Source organism: Salvelinus sp. IW2-2015, linkage group LG31 (assembly GCF_002910315.2).
Source record: "Salvelinus sp. IW2-2015 linkage group LG31, ASM291031v2, whole genome shotgun sequence".
NCBI lineage: Eukaryota > Metazoa > Chordata > Actinopteri > Salmoniformes > Salmonidae > Salvelinus > Salvelinus sp. IW2-2015.
The window spans coordinates 3,691,649-3,712,045 of record NC_036870.1 but is presented as its reverse complement, the minus strand read 5'-3'; the positions used below and the strand labels follow the sequence as shown (position 1 = coordinate 3,712,045).

Sequence of the window (20,397 nt, the reverse complement as noted above, 5' to 3'; positions counted from 1 at the left end):
TTAGTTATGGATCCATAACGAATCCTATGGGAATAAATTTCACTGATTTACAGAAATATTGGAACAAAGTTGTCTAACAAAGACAAACAATTTAGAATCCTCCAATCCTCTTATGGTGTAGCCTACTCCCGACTGACGTTGTACAGCGCCATATTTTCCATTCTATCCTAACGGAAACCCTGAGGGTTTTGTTATTCTAGGAATAGAAACACCATAATATTAATCAAATTAATAAAGCCAAATTTCTTAAAATCAATCCCATATGCTATGTTATCACAAAAATGGTTTTAAATTATCTGGTCATGCCAATTTGGAAGACTATCAAATGCTTCTCAAAGATGCCATCTGTTGGTCAAACTAGCATTAACTTGCATTAACAGAAAAAATGGCTGATAATTAGATAATGTCCCACAGGATGCTGCAGCAGCAAGGTGTTCTGCAGTATGATGCAACTTTATTACCGACCCCATTGTGTATGTTTTACATTTGCTATCTTGTTGTTTTTAGTCCCACCCTTCAGCTCCATTCCACCCCTCCCATCTATCTCTTAACACAATCCATTTTGGATTTCTATTTGCCATATATTTTTCAACTGTGCTGTGATGCTTCACAAAAGTACTGAACCTTTCTATTCTCATAGTTTCTACAGATTGTAAATTAAAGATAAATGTTTGCTAAAATAATTATTAAGTAAATGTTGCAATTCTTCAGCCGTGGCTGGACCTGTGACCAAAAACTAGCTATATATGTACAGTACCAAAACTTTATCTAATGACTCTGCATCCTCACAGAAAAATCTGCAGAGCTGGGAAGATTGTATCCCCCATATATATAACATTATATTGGTTGCAAGAATTTTGTATAATTTAAATTGAAAATGTTTACGTTTTGAATCTGGCGTCGTTTTGAGTGTCTAATTCATAAACCATGTGCCATGGAATCGGTACATCGAAAATCTCTTCCCWACTATTTTGCAATCTATATGGCACAGCTGTCAATTTTAACAACATCCGGTGTAATTGGAGAGCGCCAAATTCAAATTTCAAAATCGTAATATTAAACATTCATGAACATACATTTAACATCTTTACTTCTTGTTAATCCAACTGCGTTGTCAGATTTCAAAAAGGCTTTAAGGCGAAAGCATACCATGCYATTATCTGAGGACAGCGCCCCACATCAACATATTTTTTCAACCAGCACAGGCTTCATAAAATCACAAATAGKGATGAAATAAATCACTTACCTTTGAAGATCTTCCTCGGTTTGCAATCCCAAGGGTCCCAGCTACAACATGAATGGTCGTTTTGTTCAATAAAATCCTTCTTTATATCCCCAAAAAGTATGTTAAATTGGCGCCATTGATGTCAGTAATCCACTCCTTCAACATGCAGACAAAGGAATCCAAAAAGCTACCGGTAAACTTCATCCAAAAAGTCAAACAACGTTTCTATACAATCCTCAGGTACCCTAATATGTAAATAAACGTTAATATTTCATACGGAAAGAACGGTGTTCAATAGGAAAGGAAAATAACGAAGAGCGCTTACGCCCCTCAAAAGACTACTTTTCCTGTTGAGCTCCCTTTGGAAAGACTACTATTACTTGTTAGTTTTTCTAGAAACAAGCCAGAAACCCTGTATAAAGACTGTTGACATCTAGTGGAAGCCATATGTACTGCAATCTGGGAGGAATATTTATATACAGACCCATAGACTTGCATTGGAAAGGCCTGTGACCTCCAAAAAAAAACTTTCTGGATGGATTTTCCTCGGGTTTTCGTCTGCCATATCAATAATGTTATACTCACAGACAGTATTTTAACCGTTTTAGAAACTTGAACGTGTTTTCTATCAAATTCTACCAATTATATGCATATCCTAGCGTCTGGGCCTGAGTAACAGGCAGTTTACTTTGGGCACGTCAGTCAGGCGGAAATTCAGGAAACTGCCCCCTAGCCCTAAGGAGTTTTAAGAGTGGCTGGCCCAGTGATCCAGTTGTTTTGAGGGATGTGGATGGTCAACACCTTTAGTTTGCGCTCCCTATTTGATTTCTAGAAAAACTTTCCTTTGTCTGATTTAGTTTTGGTCCACAATTTGTTTACTTCCTGTCTTTAAGTGGGGATTTTTCTTTTGTTTGCCTCTTCTCTGGCAAATTTTGTGGGTGCTTATAAGGTAGGTCTCTTAAATGTTCCAGTTGTGTTGGTAGTCAACTTTCAGTGAACACCACCATGAGTGTCTTTCAGAACACCTCCTAAAATCCCTGTTTCGTTTTGGTTCTTGGTCAGTGGCTCTGTTTGTTCATGCTTCTGTTGGAGTGACATTTTTGGTTTTCTTGCTGGGGAACATAACAAAATGGGGGCTCGTCTGGGCTATTGTTTCCACATGAGTATTATAGTCGCTATAGTCACCTACTCTGAAGCTCTGCCCAGATATTTGAGAGTTCAAAATGCTCTGTTGTGTAGAGTTTCTGTCACTGATTACCACCTTGAGGGGTTAAGATTGGTGGAATGATTTAGAAATGTTCTTAAACACGCTAATAAAATTAAAATGAGGTCAAGGCCTAAGTTTGATGCATTAGTGGAAAACCCTACGTGAGAAATGCTAGATATATTTACAAAGGCGAATCTGCTCATCATTTCAAAGCACTGGGACTTCAAGGTGGCAATTGGCGACCCAAAAGCAGTAGTCAGAGTTGATTGGTACTGCAAAAGGGTCCTACGGGTGGTAGAGTACGCCCCATAGTTGTGCAACAGAGATAAGTAGAACAAAAGGTGAAATGGGAACAGAAATTAGAGCTTGAGTATAAAGAAAGAGAATGTGCTCCAACAGAAATTAGTTGGAGCACAGGGATAGACGATGGGCGTGCAGCCAAACAACAAGAGTAGAGTTTGAACTTTTTTGGAACAGCCGACTTGTACCGCCTTTCAACGTAAAGGAGGTGGATGTATATTTTACTGAGCGGATTGCCACATTCCTAAAATTGCTAAGATATTTAGTCACTGCTTCTTCAAAATGTTCTTGTGGGAAAGGCTCAAAGCGTATGCTGCTTTTTCTTTTGATGAGTTCAGATTGACACTTATATGGCTGCTATCCTTCAAGCTTACGAGTTGGTCCTAGAGGCATCCAGACAATTATGAAAATTACGAAACAATCACAAAGCCATGTTGAGTTCGCAAGAGAACAAGCATGTATTTTGATCAGTTGTGTGGGTCTCAAGAGGTCGAGGACCTTGAYGATTTAAAGACGCTCATATTGTTCAAGCAGTTCAAGAATGTAGGTGTGAATATATATTTTTAGGGGGTAGATCAGCTTTAATACTGCATCATTTCCAGTCCCCATATATATTTTTTGCCGATATTTGGACATTGACCAAGTTAATATTATTTTAGCTGTCTACCACAGCATATTGGAGTTGAAATTAAATAATGAATATGAGCTGAACATGCAATTTGAGGGTATTTACATCCAAATCGGGTGAACGGTGTAGGAATTACAGCACTTTTTYTGTGMTTTTTAAYGGACCAAAAGTAATTGGACAATAGGCTGCTCAGCTSTTCCATGGCCAGGTCTGTGTTATTCCCTTATTAGTTACTGCCAGTGAAGCAATCCATCATTAGGCTGAAATCAAAACAAACCCACCAGAGAMAGCAAAAACATTAGGTGTGGCCAAGTCAACTATTTGGTACAGTCTTAAAAAGAATGAACGCACGGGTGAGTTCAGGAACACCAAAAGGCCCGGAAGACCACAGAAAACAACTGTGGTGGATYACATAAGAATTCTTTCCCTGGTGAAGAAAAACCCCTTCACAACAGTTGGCCAGATCAAGAACACCCTCCYGGAGGTAGGCATATCTGTGTCAAAGTCAACATTCAAGAGAAGACTTCACCAGAGTAAATACAGACGGTTTACCACAAGACGTAAACCATTGGTAAGCCTCAAAAACAGGAAGACCAGATTAGTTTGCTAAACAAAAGCCCGTACAGTTCTGGAACAACATCCTATGGACAGATGAGACAAACTTGTACCAGAATGATGGGAAGAGAAGAGTATGACAAAAGGAAGGAACTGCTCATGATCTGAAGCATACCACTTCATGGTGGAGGTAGTGTTATGGTGTGGGAACTGGTTCCCTTGTATGTATTAATGTGACTGCGGACAAAAGCAGCAGGATGAATTCTGAAGTGTTAAGGGCTATATTATCTGCTCAGATTCAGCCAAATGCTTCAWAACTCATTGGACAGCGCTTCYCAGTGCAGATGGACYATGACCCGAAGCATACTGCGAAAGCAACCCAATACTTGGTTAAGGCAAAGAAGTGAAATGGTCTGCAATGGCCAAGTCAATCACCTGAATCCAATTGAGCATGCATTTCACTTGCTGAAGGCAACACGCCCCAAGAACCAGCAGGAACTGAAGGCAGCTGCTGTAAAGGCCTGGCAGAGCGTCACCAGGGAAGAAACRCAGCATCTGGTGATGTCTATMGGTTCCAGACTTCAGYCAGTCATTGACWGCAAAGGATTTGCAACCAAGTATTAAAYRTCACAATTTAATTTATGATTGTTTGTTTGTCCAATTACTTTTGAGCCCCTAAAATTGGGGGGACCARGTAAGTGCTGTAATTCCTACACCGTTCACCCAATTTGGATGTAAATACCCTCAAATTAAAGCMGAAAGTTCTCCYAATCCTGTGAAGCGTTGGAGTGGGCGCATTTRCTCWTCTTTCTCACCAGCCGTGATTTTGGGCAGCTCCATAGTAAGAAATGTGACCGTTCCKGGTGCAAAAACAACATCCTATCCTGGAGCTCACGTAAGTGACGTTACTATGCTGCTCCCGAATGTACTACTTCAGGACATGGAGATCGATTCTACTGTAYTCCATGTGGGATTTAATGACATTATGAAGGGCAGCTCTGAACAGTTGAAACTGGATTTTAAAGAGCTGATTGACTCTCTGCTAGACWKWKAKAAYASKCKRKMCATKTSMSSCRSTGRSCRCTSWKTSYWMSSWMMSAWRYKWRYKMRWYGKWMSWTTCTRTRRKRWRKRYYCTYSSTYKYWYWWYKWMSRKYKTSYWTMMYWSWWWRYTTMYRWYWRWKMWTKSKTWRRMMWWYSAAAKKAKARWRWWWWWYYAYGYWGGYWMSSARCCAKKRAAATCATTTGGATTCCTGGATCCTTTCACAGCATTATAAGGCTGACCATGACTTATCTATGAGCCAAGCCCAGCTCATCACTACTACTGTGATGAAGAGTTGTCAGGAGGTTAAGAGTTGTCATGCTTCAGAAAATGTACATTAAACCAGGGGCATTGGTAGACACAATGTAAGTAACCTAATTTATGTCCCTCTAACTGCCCTGAATGCCTCTGCTGATCCTACTGCTATTGTATGGAGTAATCATGTGCCTATGAACCAGATTTATACTGTTAGCACTGAGGCGGTGTGCCCTAGGAGTAAGTCCACTGTGTGCAGCTCAAAATAGCCCACGTTATCATATGGCTACAGAAACAAGGTTCATGAAATCATTCATTTGCTAGTAACAGATTACTTTCATATTCTGACTATCTCTGAAACTCACTTAGATAATACCTTTTGATACAGTGGTAGCAATACAAGGTTACAACACTTACAGAAAAGACAGAAATGCCAATAGTGGAGGTGTTGCGGATTTTATTTAAAACCACATTCCTGTAGAGAGAGGATCACATGTTAAATACTGTTTATAATATAACTACAGGTTCATAATGTAATATGGCTACAGGTTCATCTGCCTCACCTAAAGCCCATTATTGTGGGAAACTGCTATAGACCAAGTGCTAACAGTCAGTAGCTGGATAACGTGTGAAATGCTTGGTAATGTATGTGATATCAACAGAGAGGTATATTTTCTGGGTGATTTTAAATATTGACTGGCTTTCATCAAGCTGCCCTCAAGAAAAAGCTTCAAACTGTAGCCAGTGCCTGTAACCTGGTTCAGGTTATTAGTCAACCTATCAGGGTAGTTACAAACAGCATAGGAATGAAATCATCAACATGTATTGATCACATCTTTACTAATTCTGCAGAAATTAGCTGTATCCAGATCCATCGGATTTAGTGATCACAATGTAGTAGCCATATCTAGGAAAAGCAAAGTTCCTGGCCTAATATTGTGTGTAAGAGGTCATACAATATGTTTTGTTGTGATGTAAAGAATATTTGCTGGTCCGTGGTGTGTAATGAAGAGCAACCAGACGCTGCATTTGACACATTTATGAAATTGCTTATTCCAGTTACTAATAAGCATGCACCCATTAATGAAATTAATGTATAAACTGTTAAATTCCCATGGATTGAGGAATTGATCAATTGTGTGGTTGAGGGATGAGGCACAAGGAATGGCAAATACGTCTGGCTGCACATCTGATTGGCAAACCTATTGCAAATTGAGAAATCATGTGACTAAAATGAATAATGAAACTACACTATGGAACAAATATAAGTGACAAAGAATGACAGTAAAAAGKTTTGGAGCACCGTAAATMAKATTTTGGCGGGAAAAAGGCAAACWSKMCTCCATCATTCATTAAATCAGACYGCTCATCACAAAACCAACTGATATTGCCAACTACTTTAACGATTAGCAAACTTAGGCAATGCCAGCAAGAAACACTGACACTACACATCCAAGTATATCTGACCAAATTATGAAAGGCAAGCATTGTAATTTTGAATTCCGTAAAGTGAGTGTGGAAGAGGTGAAAAACGTATTGTCTTTAAACAATGACAAGCCACCTGACAACTTGGATTGAAAATTACTGAGGATAATAGCAGACGATATTGCCTTTCCTATTTGCCATATTTTCAATTTAAGCCTACTAGTTTTCCATGTTTTGTTTCTAAWTGTCTGCGCAKGAGTGAAGGTTTCGTCGAATTGTGAGATTGTACTTTTGCACATATAACACACTGGCTGAGGAAAGGCACTACTCCCAATATAGGTGAACCCCAAATCAATGTATTTCTCATCATATTTGCGCCTCTTTGATTGTCCAACGTCCCTGTCTGTTCGGTGCTTTCCCGGGTAAGGGGGTAGTAGCTCTTCGGCTGCATCAGATTCAACTGTCAACAAATGTAGAATTACTGATACTAGCATTGGATGTGATCGTGGAAGCAGAACAGCGTGTGTCGTCGACAGGTGCAGGTGTAGTACTGCTGGTAGTAGCAGTACTACCAGTAGAGCTGGTATGTGTCTCTATGGGCGCTGGCCTTACTTTTTTAACCATTTATCAATTTAATAAATACAAAATGTTGCGGTTTATTCTTTGTTTAATTATTCAAGGCCCCTTTTGTTACTTTGTTTTATAACTAAAATGCTTGACTGTATTTAAAGACACGGGGGCTCCCGAGTGGCGCAGCGGTTTAATGCACTGCATCTCAGTGCAAGAGGCATCACTACAGTACCTGGTTCATATCCAGGGGTTGGCCGGGGTAGGCCGTCATTGTAAATAAGAATTTGTTCTTAACTGACTTGCCTAGTTGAATAAAGGTTAAATACATGCCATTCTGCTGCAGTATGATGCAACTTGTAAAGATTGAACAACTGTATGTATGTGGATGACTCAACACTAAGCATTGTATTTGGGACWAATCATTCACTTAACCCTAAACCTCAATTAAGTCTCCTAACGAATAATGGGGAAGTTGAGGTGACTAAACTGCCTGGATTGTAAACTGTCATGGTCAAAACATACACAGTAGCATAGATGGGGAGAAGTATGTCCATAAAGTGCTGCTCTGCCATAACAGCACTAACAACAAGGCAGGTCCTACAGGCCCTAGTTTTGTTGCACCTGGACTACTGTTCAGTCGTGTGGTCAAGTGCCACAAAGCGGGCTCAGAACAGGGCAGCACGGCTGGCCCATGGATGTACACAAAGATCAAACATTTATAGTATGCATGTCAATCTCTCCACGCACAAAGTGGAGGAAAGAATTACCTCTTCACTACTTGTATTTGTGAGAGGTCCGTTGGACTACTGGCACACAGCTCGGACACCCATGCATACACCACAAGACATGCCACAGGATAGCTCGTGATGTGTTTATAGCAGATGACAGGGGTGGGCTGAGGTTGATAGACCTTGAGGTTAAAATGAGCTATGAGAATTAAACCCRCCTTTGTTCAGGGACACATTATTCAATTTCTGTTAGTCACATGTCTGTGGAACTTGTTCAGTTTATGTCTCAGTTGTTGAATCTTGTTATGTTCATACAAATATTTACACATGTTAAGTTTACWAAAAATAAACGCAGTTGACAGTGAGAGGACCTTTCTTTTTTTGCTGAGTTTATATACACTGTATGAAATGATTTATTGTAAACCATGGTATGTTTGAAATGAAAACTCCAGAAAAATTGTGTATATATATATATACACACACACATGGAATGTAGTGGAGTACTTTAAATAATATTTAGTTAAGTAATTTACACCACTGGACTTGTTACACCAGTTTCACAACGTTTTCATGTGAAACAATATTGAACCTGTGCTGACCCCTAGTGGACATCAAGATGATCTACACCACACACACCTGCGCTCGRGCACACACACAAAATWACCTTAAAACAGATGGATGCTTCACATACATTGCTCTTTTTTATTAGACACTATATATGTCCAATAAAGACCCATTCAAAAGTCGGAATGTYAAGCACAAATGACTGGAAAGTTCTTCAAAATCAGCTGTAGTGAGTCAAGCATCWTGAGGTTACCTGAAATAAGTCAAAGCATATATTAAATTGAACTCAACAACATCAATGTATGTTTCTGTAGTACAAGTAGGCTGGTATATACAGTACCGGTAACAATTGTGCACAAGCCATCTAGCTAATAAAATATTGGAGATAGCAGTCATTAGTTACATTTTAACCATAGCGATAGCCTAATTGAGGCGCAATAAAGTTCACCGGAGAATGGAAATAATAACTAAACCAATGAACGAGAAATGGTGGAGGCTACCAGAATGAAGAGACATTTTCGGGATAAACGTGGTGAGTGATTCACTTAATTACATAGTAAACACTCCACTTTGCAATCATTGACACCTTTCGCACTCTTCTGTCCACTAGAGGGTGTATTCAGGCTGGTATGGCAGTAAGCCAGGGAACGAGAGTTGGATAGACCAGCGATTGCCAAACTTATAGTTCCCTACCCCTTCAAACATTCAACATCCAGCTGCGTACCCCCTGGCACCAGGGTCAGCGCACTCTCAAATGTTTTTTACCATCATTGCAAGCCTGCCACACACACTATACGATTTATTAAACATAAGAGTGAGTGGGAGTTTGTCACAACCCTGCTCGTGGGAAGTGACAAAGAGCTCTTATAGGACCAGGGCACAATGAATAATATAATAATCAATTTTGCTCTTTATTTAGCCATATTACATTTAAGATGTTAACTTACATATTGCCTAGTTAAATAAATAAACTAAAATATAACCTTATTTGTTCATCAAAAATTGTGAATAATAAGGGTGCGCTTGGAAGGATGCACATAACTCTGCAAATGTGGGTTGTATTGGAGAGAGTGTCTTTTTCCACACACAGTCTGTGCCTGTATTTAGTTTTCATGCTAGTGAGGGCCGAGAATCCACTCTCACATAGGTACGTGGTTGCAAAGGGCATCAGTGTCTTAACAGCGCGATTTGCCAAGGAAGGATACTCTGAGCGCAGCCCAATCCAGAAATCTGGCAGTAGCTTCTGATTAAATTCTATTTTCACAGAACCTCTTGTTGCAATTTTGATGAGGCTCTCTTGTTCAGATATCGGTAAGTGGACTGGAGGCAGGGAATGAAAGGGATAACGAATCCAGTTGTTTGTGTCCTCCGTTTCGGGAAAGTACCTTCGTAATTGCGCACCCAACTCACTCCGGTGCTTCCCTATATCATGTTTGACATTGTCCGTAAGTTTGAGTTCATTTGTACACAAAAAATCATGCAATGATGGAAAGACCTGTGTGTTGTCCTTGTTAATGCCGACAGAGAAGAGCTCCAACCTCTTAATCATAGCCTCAATTTTTTCCCGCACATTGAATATAGTTGCGGAGAGTCCCTGTAATCCGAGATTCAGATCATTCAGGCGTGAAAAACTCATCATGCAAGCGGTCAGACAGGCGAAACTGATGGTCAGTAAAGTAAACTTTAAGCTTGTCTCTCAATTCAAAAAAATGTGTCAATACTTTGCCCCTTGATAACCAGCGCACTTCTGTATGTTGTTAAGGCTTTACATGGTCGCTGCCCATATCATTGCATAGTGCAGAAAATACACAAGCGTTTAGGGGRCATGCTTTAATAAAGTTAACAATTTCACTGTAGTGTCCAAAGAGTCTTTCAAGCTGTCAGGCATTCCCTTGGCAGCAAGAGCCTCTCGGTGGATGCTGCAGTGTACCCAAGTGGTGTCGGGAGCAACTGCTTGCACGCGCGTTACCACTCCACTATGTCTCCCTGTCATGGCTTATGCACCATCAGTAAAGATACCAACACATCTTGACCACCAAAGTCCATTTGATGTCACAAAGCTGTCCAGTACTTAAAAAATATCCTCTCCTTTTGCCATGGTTTCCAGTGGTTTGCAGAAGAGGATGTCTTCCCTAATTGTGTATTCAGGCTAGAGTTGGATAGACTATTTAAAGTTCGTGTAGCGCATAAAAGTTGAGGGACTTGAATAGCCATTCCATTTTAAAATAGTCTTTATATTATTCATGTTATAATTAAAAGAGTGTTTAAAACAGTACATTCTACTGGGCAAAAAGCTGACAACCCCTGGTATTCCCAGGCAATCTCCCATCTAAGTACAAACCAGGCCCTACCCTGCTTAGTTTCCGAGATCAGGTGTATTCAGGCTAGAGTTGGATAGACTATTTAAAGTTCATGTAAACCGATATAGTCGAGGCACGACAATAGCCATTCCATTTTAAAATGGCCATTATATTACACCTCCAATCAAACCTACCTATAATTTCTACTCCCCAGTACCTCTCTAACAAGTCCCTCCTCACATAGAACCCAGCTACAGCCACACTGTCAAACATCATGTGCATTAGATTCTTATCCAATACTCCATATGCATCACACACACACACACAAGATACCAACTTGTATACCTGGTGAAACACCACCTTGGTAAAAACCCAATTGTGGATAAGCATAAAAATCAGAACACTACCATATTCTCCCACAACTGCTCCACATCTAAGCCTGGAAACACTTGTCTCCACACTTTCTCAGACACAGGCTCCTTGACCTTCCTGGTAAGAAGAACCCAGTAGATGGCCCTCGCCCAGGTAGTGGATAAGGCCCGCGCAGACTCCCCAAGCACCACCTGCAGCTCAGGCAAGGTCTCTAAACCACCATTACTCGTGGCATAGTCCAGCAGCCTCACCCACTCCCCTGAKAAACACTCCCTTATCCTCTCAAACATTCAAAACACCGTCCCTCTCCTGACATCCTCATCTACACCCCAGAAAGCATCCAGGATCGTCTGATCGGGCAGGAACCTCACTCTTATCATACCCACCCTCATAAGCACCTTAGCCTCAGATTTCAGCACTAAGTTCAGACAAAAACGGTAGATTCAAAATCACCCCAACAGTCACACTCATAGGTAACCTGCGGTAAAAACTCCCCCCAGGCCCCCGATCAAACTCAGGTGCCATTTGGTAGTATTTTATTAGGATCCCAATTAGCTGTTGCAAAAGCAGCAGCTACTCTTCCTGGGGTCCACACAAAACATGAAACAGAATGACATAATACAGATCAAGGACAGAACTACATAAAAAAATGAAAGGCACACATAGCCTACATATCGTTGCATACACACAAACTATCTAGGTCAAATAGGCCATTGCATACATGCTAGACTTTGGACACATTAACAACCCGTAGTCTCCGCAACCCCCACTCCTATGCAACCAGTGCCTGAAACTCCTTCKACCCATGACTCTCCACCCCATACAAAAATCTTTGCACTCTCAACTTGACCTCCAGATCTACTAATCTCAACCCACCCCTATCATAATCTACTATCATCACATCATGAGAAATCTTAACTCCSTTTCCACCCCACAGGAAGCCAGACACTATGTTGTTAATATCCTTCAGAGCCCATACAGTCATGTCCAGAACCCCTAAAGTATACACATATTTTGACATCAACAGAGCATTCACCCCACCACTTTCCCCCTTGGTTTTAATTTCCTTTGTTTTCAGAAATTCAAAGTGGACKAAATTTGATTAATCACCCCAATATTCACTCCCAAAATTCTCACATATTCCGTGACTGTCTTAAAAAGAATGTTACAGGTAGAAACAAGCGTATCAGCCACACATTTTTCTGATTTTTCTGAATTTCATCATTCAACTTAGACCCAGAAGCCCTCCCACACACATCAAAACACATCACACATCCCTACATCCCGCACGGTACAGGTAGTATCATCGGAGTAATGGTGCAGCACACTGACGCCACCCCTCGGCAGGTCCACTCCATGCACACCTTTATCACGCTTGACAAAGAACCGTTTGCAGCCAAATGCTCAACTAAGATGCTGTACAGCAAAGCAGACCGTGCACAACCTTGGTWAATTAGGGCRAGGGTCCTTTTTTCTCAATTTCCGCCTGACTGACGTTCCCAAAGTAAACTGCCTGTTGCTKAGGCCCTGAAGCCAGGATATGCATATATTTGGTACCATTGGAAAGAAAACACTTTGAAGTTTGTAGAAACGTTAAAATAATGTAGGAGACTAAAACACAATAGGTATGGTAGGAGAAAATCCAAAGAAAAACCAACCGGAAATTATTTGTTTTTGAGAGCCCATGCTCTTACAATGGAACGTATAGGGAAATAATGAATTCTAGCTCCCAGGATGCAATTCATATGGCTTCCACAGGGTGTCAGCAGTCTATGTTCAAGGTTTCAGGCTTGTAACTTCCAAAACGAATGAGAAAGAACAGTTTTAGTACAGGGACACAGTCTTGGAAATTCGTGCAATGAAGACAGGATTCACCTGCTAAAATCAGTTTCCTATTGAACATACTTCTTTCAATATGAAATYTTATAGTTTGATTACATTTTAGGGTGTCTGAGGAGTCAATAGAAACATATTTTGACTTGTTTTYTACAAAGTTTAGGGGTAGATTTTCGGATTCCTTTCTCTGCTGGTTGAACGAGTTGATTACTCAAATCGATGGCGCCAACTAAACTGACTTTTTGGGATATAAAGAAGGATTTTATCTAACAAAACGACACTACATGTTATATCTGGGACCCTTTGGATGACAAATCAGAGGAAGATTTTCAAAAAGTTAATATTTAATCAGTATTTGTGAATTTATGAAACCTGTGCCAGTGGGAAAATATTTTGATTTTGGGCGCCGTCCTCAAACAATCGCATGGCATGCTTTCGCTATAATGGCTACTCTAAATCGGACAGTGCAGTTAGATTAACAAGAATTTAAGCTTTCAACCAATATAAGACACTTGTATGTACCTAAATGTTTATTATTATTCATTTTTTGATTATTTATTTGAATTGCGCGCCCTCCAGTTTCACCGGAAGTTGTCCCGCTAGTGGGATGCCTAGCCCAAAATATTATTAACCTCTGCCAACGTAATGTCAGCGTTGCACATCACCACATCAGTCAACACCGTATCTTCCACTGCGTCAAGCACACTCCCCATACACACCTCATCCACCCTGCCCGAAGTAAATAAACCCTAAAAGACTGCACTGTATTCAAAATACCCTCCAGATCTGTCACCCTCTCCCCCCACTCATTTTTCAGTGCTCCTCTCCCCCTCCACTACATACTGCAATCTACTCTTCACCACTGCCCCCATACACCTGTGCCTCTAAGACCCTCAACTCCTCCCACACCCTCAGGTATTCTGCAGCAGCATCAGCCTGGAATATTCTCTACCTTTTCTAACTCAAATAGCAGGTAGTCATTAAGGGTCCTCTCCTCCCTCCTCAACACACTAGCCGGTCGAGCAAAAGACATTGCCAGCCACTTGAACTCCCCTTTTAAACCTTCCCACCACACAGACTCAAACAGAGGATCTGACATGGCATCACACAGTCTTTCACTACTACTCGAAACCCCTCGTCCTTCAGCAGACTGGCATTAAAACACCACAACCCACCTCACCCGGGAACGACACCAGCTGGAAGAGCAGAGCATCATGAGGGAATACTCTGCTCCCCCAACCAGGTGCGCAACCCCTCTATGAGCGAGACACAAATATGTGTGACTGCCTGAGCTCACCCATCACCACCTGTCTGCGAGAGAACACCCGCTTATCAGGATTGCTCTCCCTCCACATATCCACCAAATTCTCATCCCGCAAGAGCCTTAACAGCATGCCACGAGAGGAGTCCGAGCAAATCCATCCACACATTAAAATCCCCAACAAGCAGACAGTTCCTTACACAAACAAAACCCTTCGCTCAATTTCAGTATTAGGAGAATACACATTGTACAATGAATACTCCACATCTTGAAAAGTGAAACCCCCTCCCACCAGTCAACTCACATTATCAGTATATAACAAACMTAGACGTCTTTGACCAAAACAGCTACTCCACATTTACGCACAGTACCATTACTCAGATAAATGTGTCCATTCCAGCGCTGACTTACATTGTCCATACAAGGCTCAGTCCAGTGTCTCTTGTAGACATAATATATCTGCAGAGAAGGCTTCCAACATCAGCTCTAGCTTTCCTGTGCTACATAGTCCATTGTTGGTAGAGACAACTCACACCATATTGGACACAGAGGAAGAGCTAAATCCAGTCCATTGTMTTTTCCTTTTTTCTTCTTCTTGGCTAGCAGGTTCCTTCTATTATCCCTCTGTACAGAGTGGATATACTCCATCTCTTCCCTCCAGGAGCACAACATTCCACCCGCAGCCAGCACAGCCACGTTCGCATCTCCCAGTACACTCTTGCATCATTTCTGTGTTTATTGGTATTTATTAAGAATCCCCATTTATTAAGGATCCCCATACTCTTCCTGCGGTCCAGCAAATTTCCCTGCTCACCACACTTATGGCAGACAAAAATCAGGGCACTCACACAGCATGTGTCCTGGCTGAATACACAACCTGCAGACCTTGACCTGACGGTCATGTATCACACGGAAATACTCGGTCCCTTCCAACGTCTTGAATGTGGTCGAATACGGCAGTGAGCGCCATCTGTGCCATCTGTCCCAGGCCAAAAGTGCTGCTTCACCGGTGACATCGCAGACACACCCCACGCTCGAAGCCGATCCCGGATGGCCTCGTCTGTGATGTACACCGGAAGGTTTAAGAAAGAGACAGCCCTCTCGTCAAGTGATAGGTCCTTCGCCATGACGCAACAGCCCCCAAATTTTAAAGCCATCCATCAGCTTCTCTTTTCCTTGTGGACTTGACAAGGTCACTTCATATCGTTTGTCCGCTTTGAACCGGTTGRCGCACACCAGTCCACACTTCCTTAATCCCTCTCAATAACTCCATCATAGTAATTTTCTCCTCACCCAAAATTTCCACAGCCACTTAATAAAGTATTTTCGTAATTTCGTATCTGTCTAGTCCAAGAACCATTGTCCATATTTCCTTTGCTCGTAAAAAAAAAAAAAGTTTTATCAAATACTTTAAATACAGTTCATTTTTGTTAGAAAATCAGTTCAAACACAGTTCATTTTTGTTGGAAAATCAACTTACCCAATGGCAGGCCAAAAATACCCCCAGCAGCTTCCCCACCTCCCCAAACAGGAACATACTCTGCCATATCCACCCTGCGAATGTGTCTGCCACCCATTGCTTAACTACCAGTGCGCAAAGAACTCCCGCAGGCAGACACACTGCGAGAACAGGTGGATGAAGACCTCCGGTGCCTGTTTGCACACATCGCAGTCCATGCTCACCGCATGATTGATCTGGTGTATCCCACATTAGTGAACACCCGGTTGTGCCGCATCTTAAAATCTAGATCCTCGCATACCATATCCCTTGACCATTAGATTCATCCACACCAGTGACACATCCATATCAGCGAACACCGTATTCCACATCTTTACAGAGGCCGGGGCCTTCACCACCAACAGCGCATACATGTTCTGTACAGGTATAAGCGATAAATCCACAATTGCATTTCCCCCACAATCCACATACCTCATCCCAAGGCCCCTCAGTGTTCACATTTCAATAATTTTGCCAACACTCTTATCCATAGCAACTTACAGTAGTTAGTGCACACATTTCATTTGTACTGGTCCCCCATGGGAATCGAACCCACAACCCTGGCATTTCAAGTGCCATGCTCTACCAACTGAGCCACATGGGAGCATATAGGCTGCAAGGATGCAGGACTTGATTTGGTCGTAGCTGCCTTCCCAGTTCATTGTTGACCTCTGCCAGGAACTCCCACGTCACGCTGTCCACGCCAGAACTCTTCTAGGCATCGAGGCCAGCGATGGCCGCTCCTACCTCCTCCTCCGGGATGTCATTGTCGCAGAAAGCCACGTCCACTGCCGACAACCTGGCACCTACTCCCTCCAGGACCTGGTCCACCGTCTCCTGATCCAACTCTTCCAGCACCTGCAAGACCTGTACATAGTCCCACACATGCACACCACTCTCGTCCTGTACAGCCTCGATGTAGCATCGGGCCTGCCTCTCCATCTCCAGGCCCAAGAAAAAGGCAGTACCCCTTTCAACTTCCATGGCATACTGGACCCGGGTTCTTACAATCGCTCCAATACAGTCACTCCGTTCAAACACATTTAGTTCCTCCTCATCCACTGTGTAGTCGGGATCAATGGCTGCCCTCTCCAGCTACCGCCTCATCTGCCCTCGGAGGCCTGCTCCCTCCCGCCCCTTAGCGGACTGTATTTGCTAGCTGAAGGCCATGCTCATTTCCTCCCACCACAGGCATACATCACACATATACTGTACAGGGGATGATAAAATGGCGCCGGAGCAGAAGGCAGACGTTTTACGTTCCAACAACCGATTGTGTTTTTTTTGTTCGTTTACCTGCATTGTTTGTCAATCATTTTTTTACTCATTTTGTACATAATGTTACCGCTACCGTCTCTTATGTCCGAAAATAACTTCTAGACATCAGGTCTGAGATTACTCACCACAGACTAGCAGAATCCTTTTTCTTCTCTCAGCACTCTGGCGAGCCCAAGGCGGAGGATATATGGCTCCCTCAGGAACAGGCCTTGAGCCCCGTGATCTGCGTGAAGAGAAGGTAGAGAAAAAGAGGCTGGAGAGCGGGCTGCAAATTCGAAGGCGATTGAATAAACCCCCACTTCCCTCAATTCTGCTAGCAAACGTGCAATCTTTGGACAACAAAATTGAGTTACGGGAAAGATTAAACTACCAACGGGACATTCAAAACTGGGACAAAAAGGGAGATTTAACTTCTCTAGGGGGTGTGGGACCGTCCCACCTGGCCAACATCCAGTGAAATTGCAGAGCGCCAAATTCAAAAACAGAAATACTCATTATAGAAATTCATGAAACATACAAGTGTTATACTACATCGGTTTAAATATTAACTTCTTGTTAATCCAACCACGGTGTCAGATTTCAAAAATACTTTACGGCGAAAGCAAACCATGCGATTATCTGAGAACAGCGCCCAGCAGACAAATCATTACAAACAGTTAGCAGCCAAGAAGAGGAGTAACAAAAGTCAGAAATAGCGATAAAATGTATCACCTACCTTTGATGATCTTCATATGGTTGCACTCCCACGACTCCATGTTACACAATAAATGTTTGTTTTGTTCGATAAAGTCCCTCTTTATATTAAAAAAACTAATTTTGTTGGTGCGTTTTGTTCAGTAATCCATTGGAACAAAGCGAGGTCACAACAGACAGACGAAAAATCCAAAAAGTACCATAAATGTTCGTAGAAACATGTCAAACGATGTTTATAATCTATCCTCAGGTTGTTTTTGTCATAAATAATCGATCATATTTCAACCGGACAATAGCTTCGTCAATAGAAAATTAAAAACAAGAAAGGCACGCTCCCGGTCATGCACATGACTCATGTCTGGAAATTTCCACTGTCCTCTCATTGAAAGTGGTTTTTCTCCCTCATTTTTCAGAGTAAAAGCCTGAAACAATGCCTAAAGACTGGCCACATGTAGTGGAAGCCATAGGGATCGTGAACTAGGTCATAAGTCTTTGTATGGTGGATAGGCTTTCAATGGAAAAACACTCAATTCAAAAGAATGCCACTTCCTGGATGGATTTTCCTCAGGTTTTCGCCTGCCATATCAGTTCTGTTATACTCACAGACATCATTTTAACAGTTTTGGAATCTTTAGAGTGTTTTCTATCCAAATCTACCAATTATATGCATATCCTAGCTTCTGGACCTGAGTAGCAGGCAGTTTACTTTGGGCACGCTTTTCATCCAAAATTCAGAAAGCTGCCCCCTACCCTAGTGAGGTTAATAAAATGGGTGCCAAAATATCTACAAAGGCTTTATAGAACTAATTTGCTAAACCTTCCAAACCCTGACTTTTATTGCCTTGTGTTAAAAATTGTGTCCTTGATTTACATAATCAAAATCTCTACATCACACCTGCCTGAGATACTTTGGCACTGATTTTACCCAACACTTTGACAACACACACTTTATCTACGTCATTCTTTTTGTAAAGATTTGTCAAAGAGGTGTCACAAAAGTCAGAAATAGCGTTAAAATGAATCACTAACCTTTGATGATCTTCATCTGGTGGCATTCCCAGGACTCCATGTTACACAATAAATATTTGTTTTGTTCGATAAAGTGAATCTTTATGTCCAAAAACCTCATTAGAAATTGGCGCGTTATGTTCAGAAATGCATCAGAAATGCATTGTCTCAAACAAACAAATTCCAGAGAGCCACATCAAATTACAGAAATACTCATCATAAACATTGATGAAAGATACAAGTGTTATACATAGGATTAAAGATAAACGTCTTGTCAATCCAGCCGCTGTGTCCGATTTCAAAAAGGCTTTACGGCAAAAGCACACCATGCGATTATGTTAGGTCAGCGCCTAGCCACAGAAAACCATACAGCCATTTTCCAGCCAAGGAGAGGTGTCACAAAAGTCAGAAATAGCGTTAAAATTAATCACTTACCTTTGATGATCTTCATCTGATGGCACTCCCAGGTCTCCATGTTAGACAATAAATGTTTGTTTTGTTCGATAAAGTTCATCTTTATGTCCAAATACCTCCTTTTTGTTCGCGCGTTTAGTCCAGTAATCCAAATGCACAAAGCGCGGGCAAAGTCCAGACGAAAAGTCAAAAAGGTTCCATTAAAGTTCGTAGAAACATGACAAACGATGTTTCTAATCAATCCTTAGTGTGTTTTTATTATAAATATTCAATAATGTTTCAACCGGACAATACTGTTTTCATTAGAAAGGAAAGGGAACGGAACTCGCACTCAAGGCCACGCGCGAGACTAAACTTAAGGCTTTCAGCTGAGCCACCTGCTTTGAGTGGTCTTATTCTCTCCCCTTTCACAATAGAAGCCTGAAACAACTTCTAAAGACTGTTGACATCTACTGGAAGCCTTAGGAAGTGCAATCTGACCCCACAGACACTGGATATTCGATAGACATTCACTTGAAAACTACAAACCTCAGAATTCCCACTTCCTGGTTGGATTTTTCTCAGGTTTTTTGCCTGCCATATGAGTTCTGTTATACTCACAGAAATTATTTTAACAGTTTTAGAAACTTCAGAGTGTTTTCTATCCAAATCTACTAATTACATGCATATTCTAGCTTCTGGGCCTGAGTAACAGGCAGTTTACTCTGGGCACGCTTTTCATCCAAACTTCCCCATGCTGCCCCCTATCTCAAAGAGGTTTTYACAATCACTCAATATTGCAGAGTTAAAAACCCAACAAACAGAGTTGGGCCTCAGCTTTTATAGAGAAGAACAACCTCTGTGTACGTGGCATTTAGCAGATGTGTGGAAACAGGGGTGGGTAACATAGTGCGTAAAAGGTGATTAGCTTGTCTGTGCAGATTAAGACAGCTGATGTTGCCACAGCTCACACTATTGTCGTTTCCTGCAAGTTTCCACACAGCTCAATTCCTGCAGATAGTGAAAATGGGATGTCATATACTGCGGTCACCCCGAAATGGCTCTTATCTGTACGCCCAGACTTATGATGAAGTCACACAAGACAAGTTTGTATCAGTAAAAAAAACACTAGCATATTACAAACAATTCTCTAAGTCAAAAACAGCATAGTATGTCTAATTAGTAATTTTCCACCTTACCCCACCCTACCTCCTGCCCAAGATCGACAAGGACCCGGCGACTTGGGCGGCACCGCACCCTA

At 41.7% G+C, this 20,397-nt stretch overlaps 1 protein-coding gene across 1 annotated transcript in view; it reads right to left on the bottom strand.

Moving 5' to 3' along the window:
* Positions 1–11,459, bottom strand: part of LOC111955456 (uncharacterized) — a 12,663-nt gene extending 1,204 nt beyond the window's left edge. Inside the window, exon 1 of the mRNA XM_070436247.1 lies at positions 11,205–11,459. Coding sequence (XP_070292348.1) covers positions 11,205–11,459 — 255 coding nt within the window. The remainder of the gene's footprint in view (positions 1–11,204) is intronic.
* Between the last annotated feature and the right edge of the window lie 8,938 nt (positions 11,460–20,397).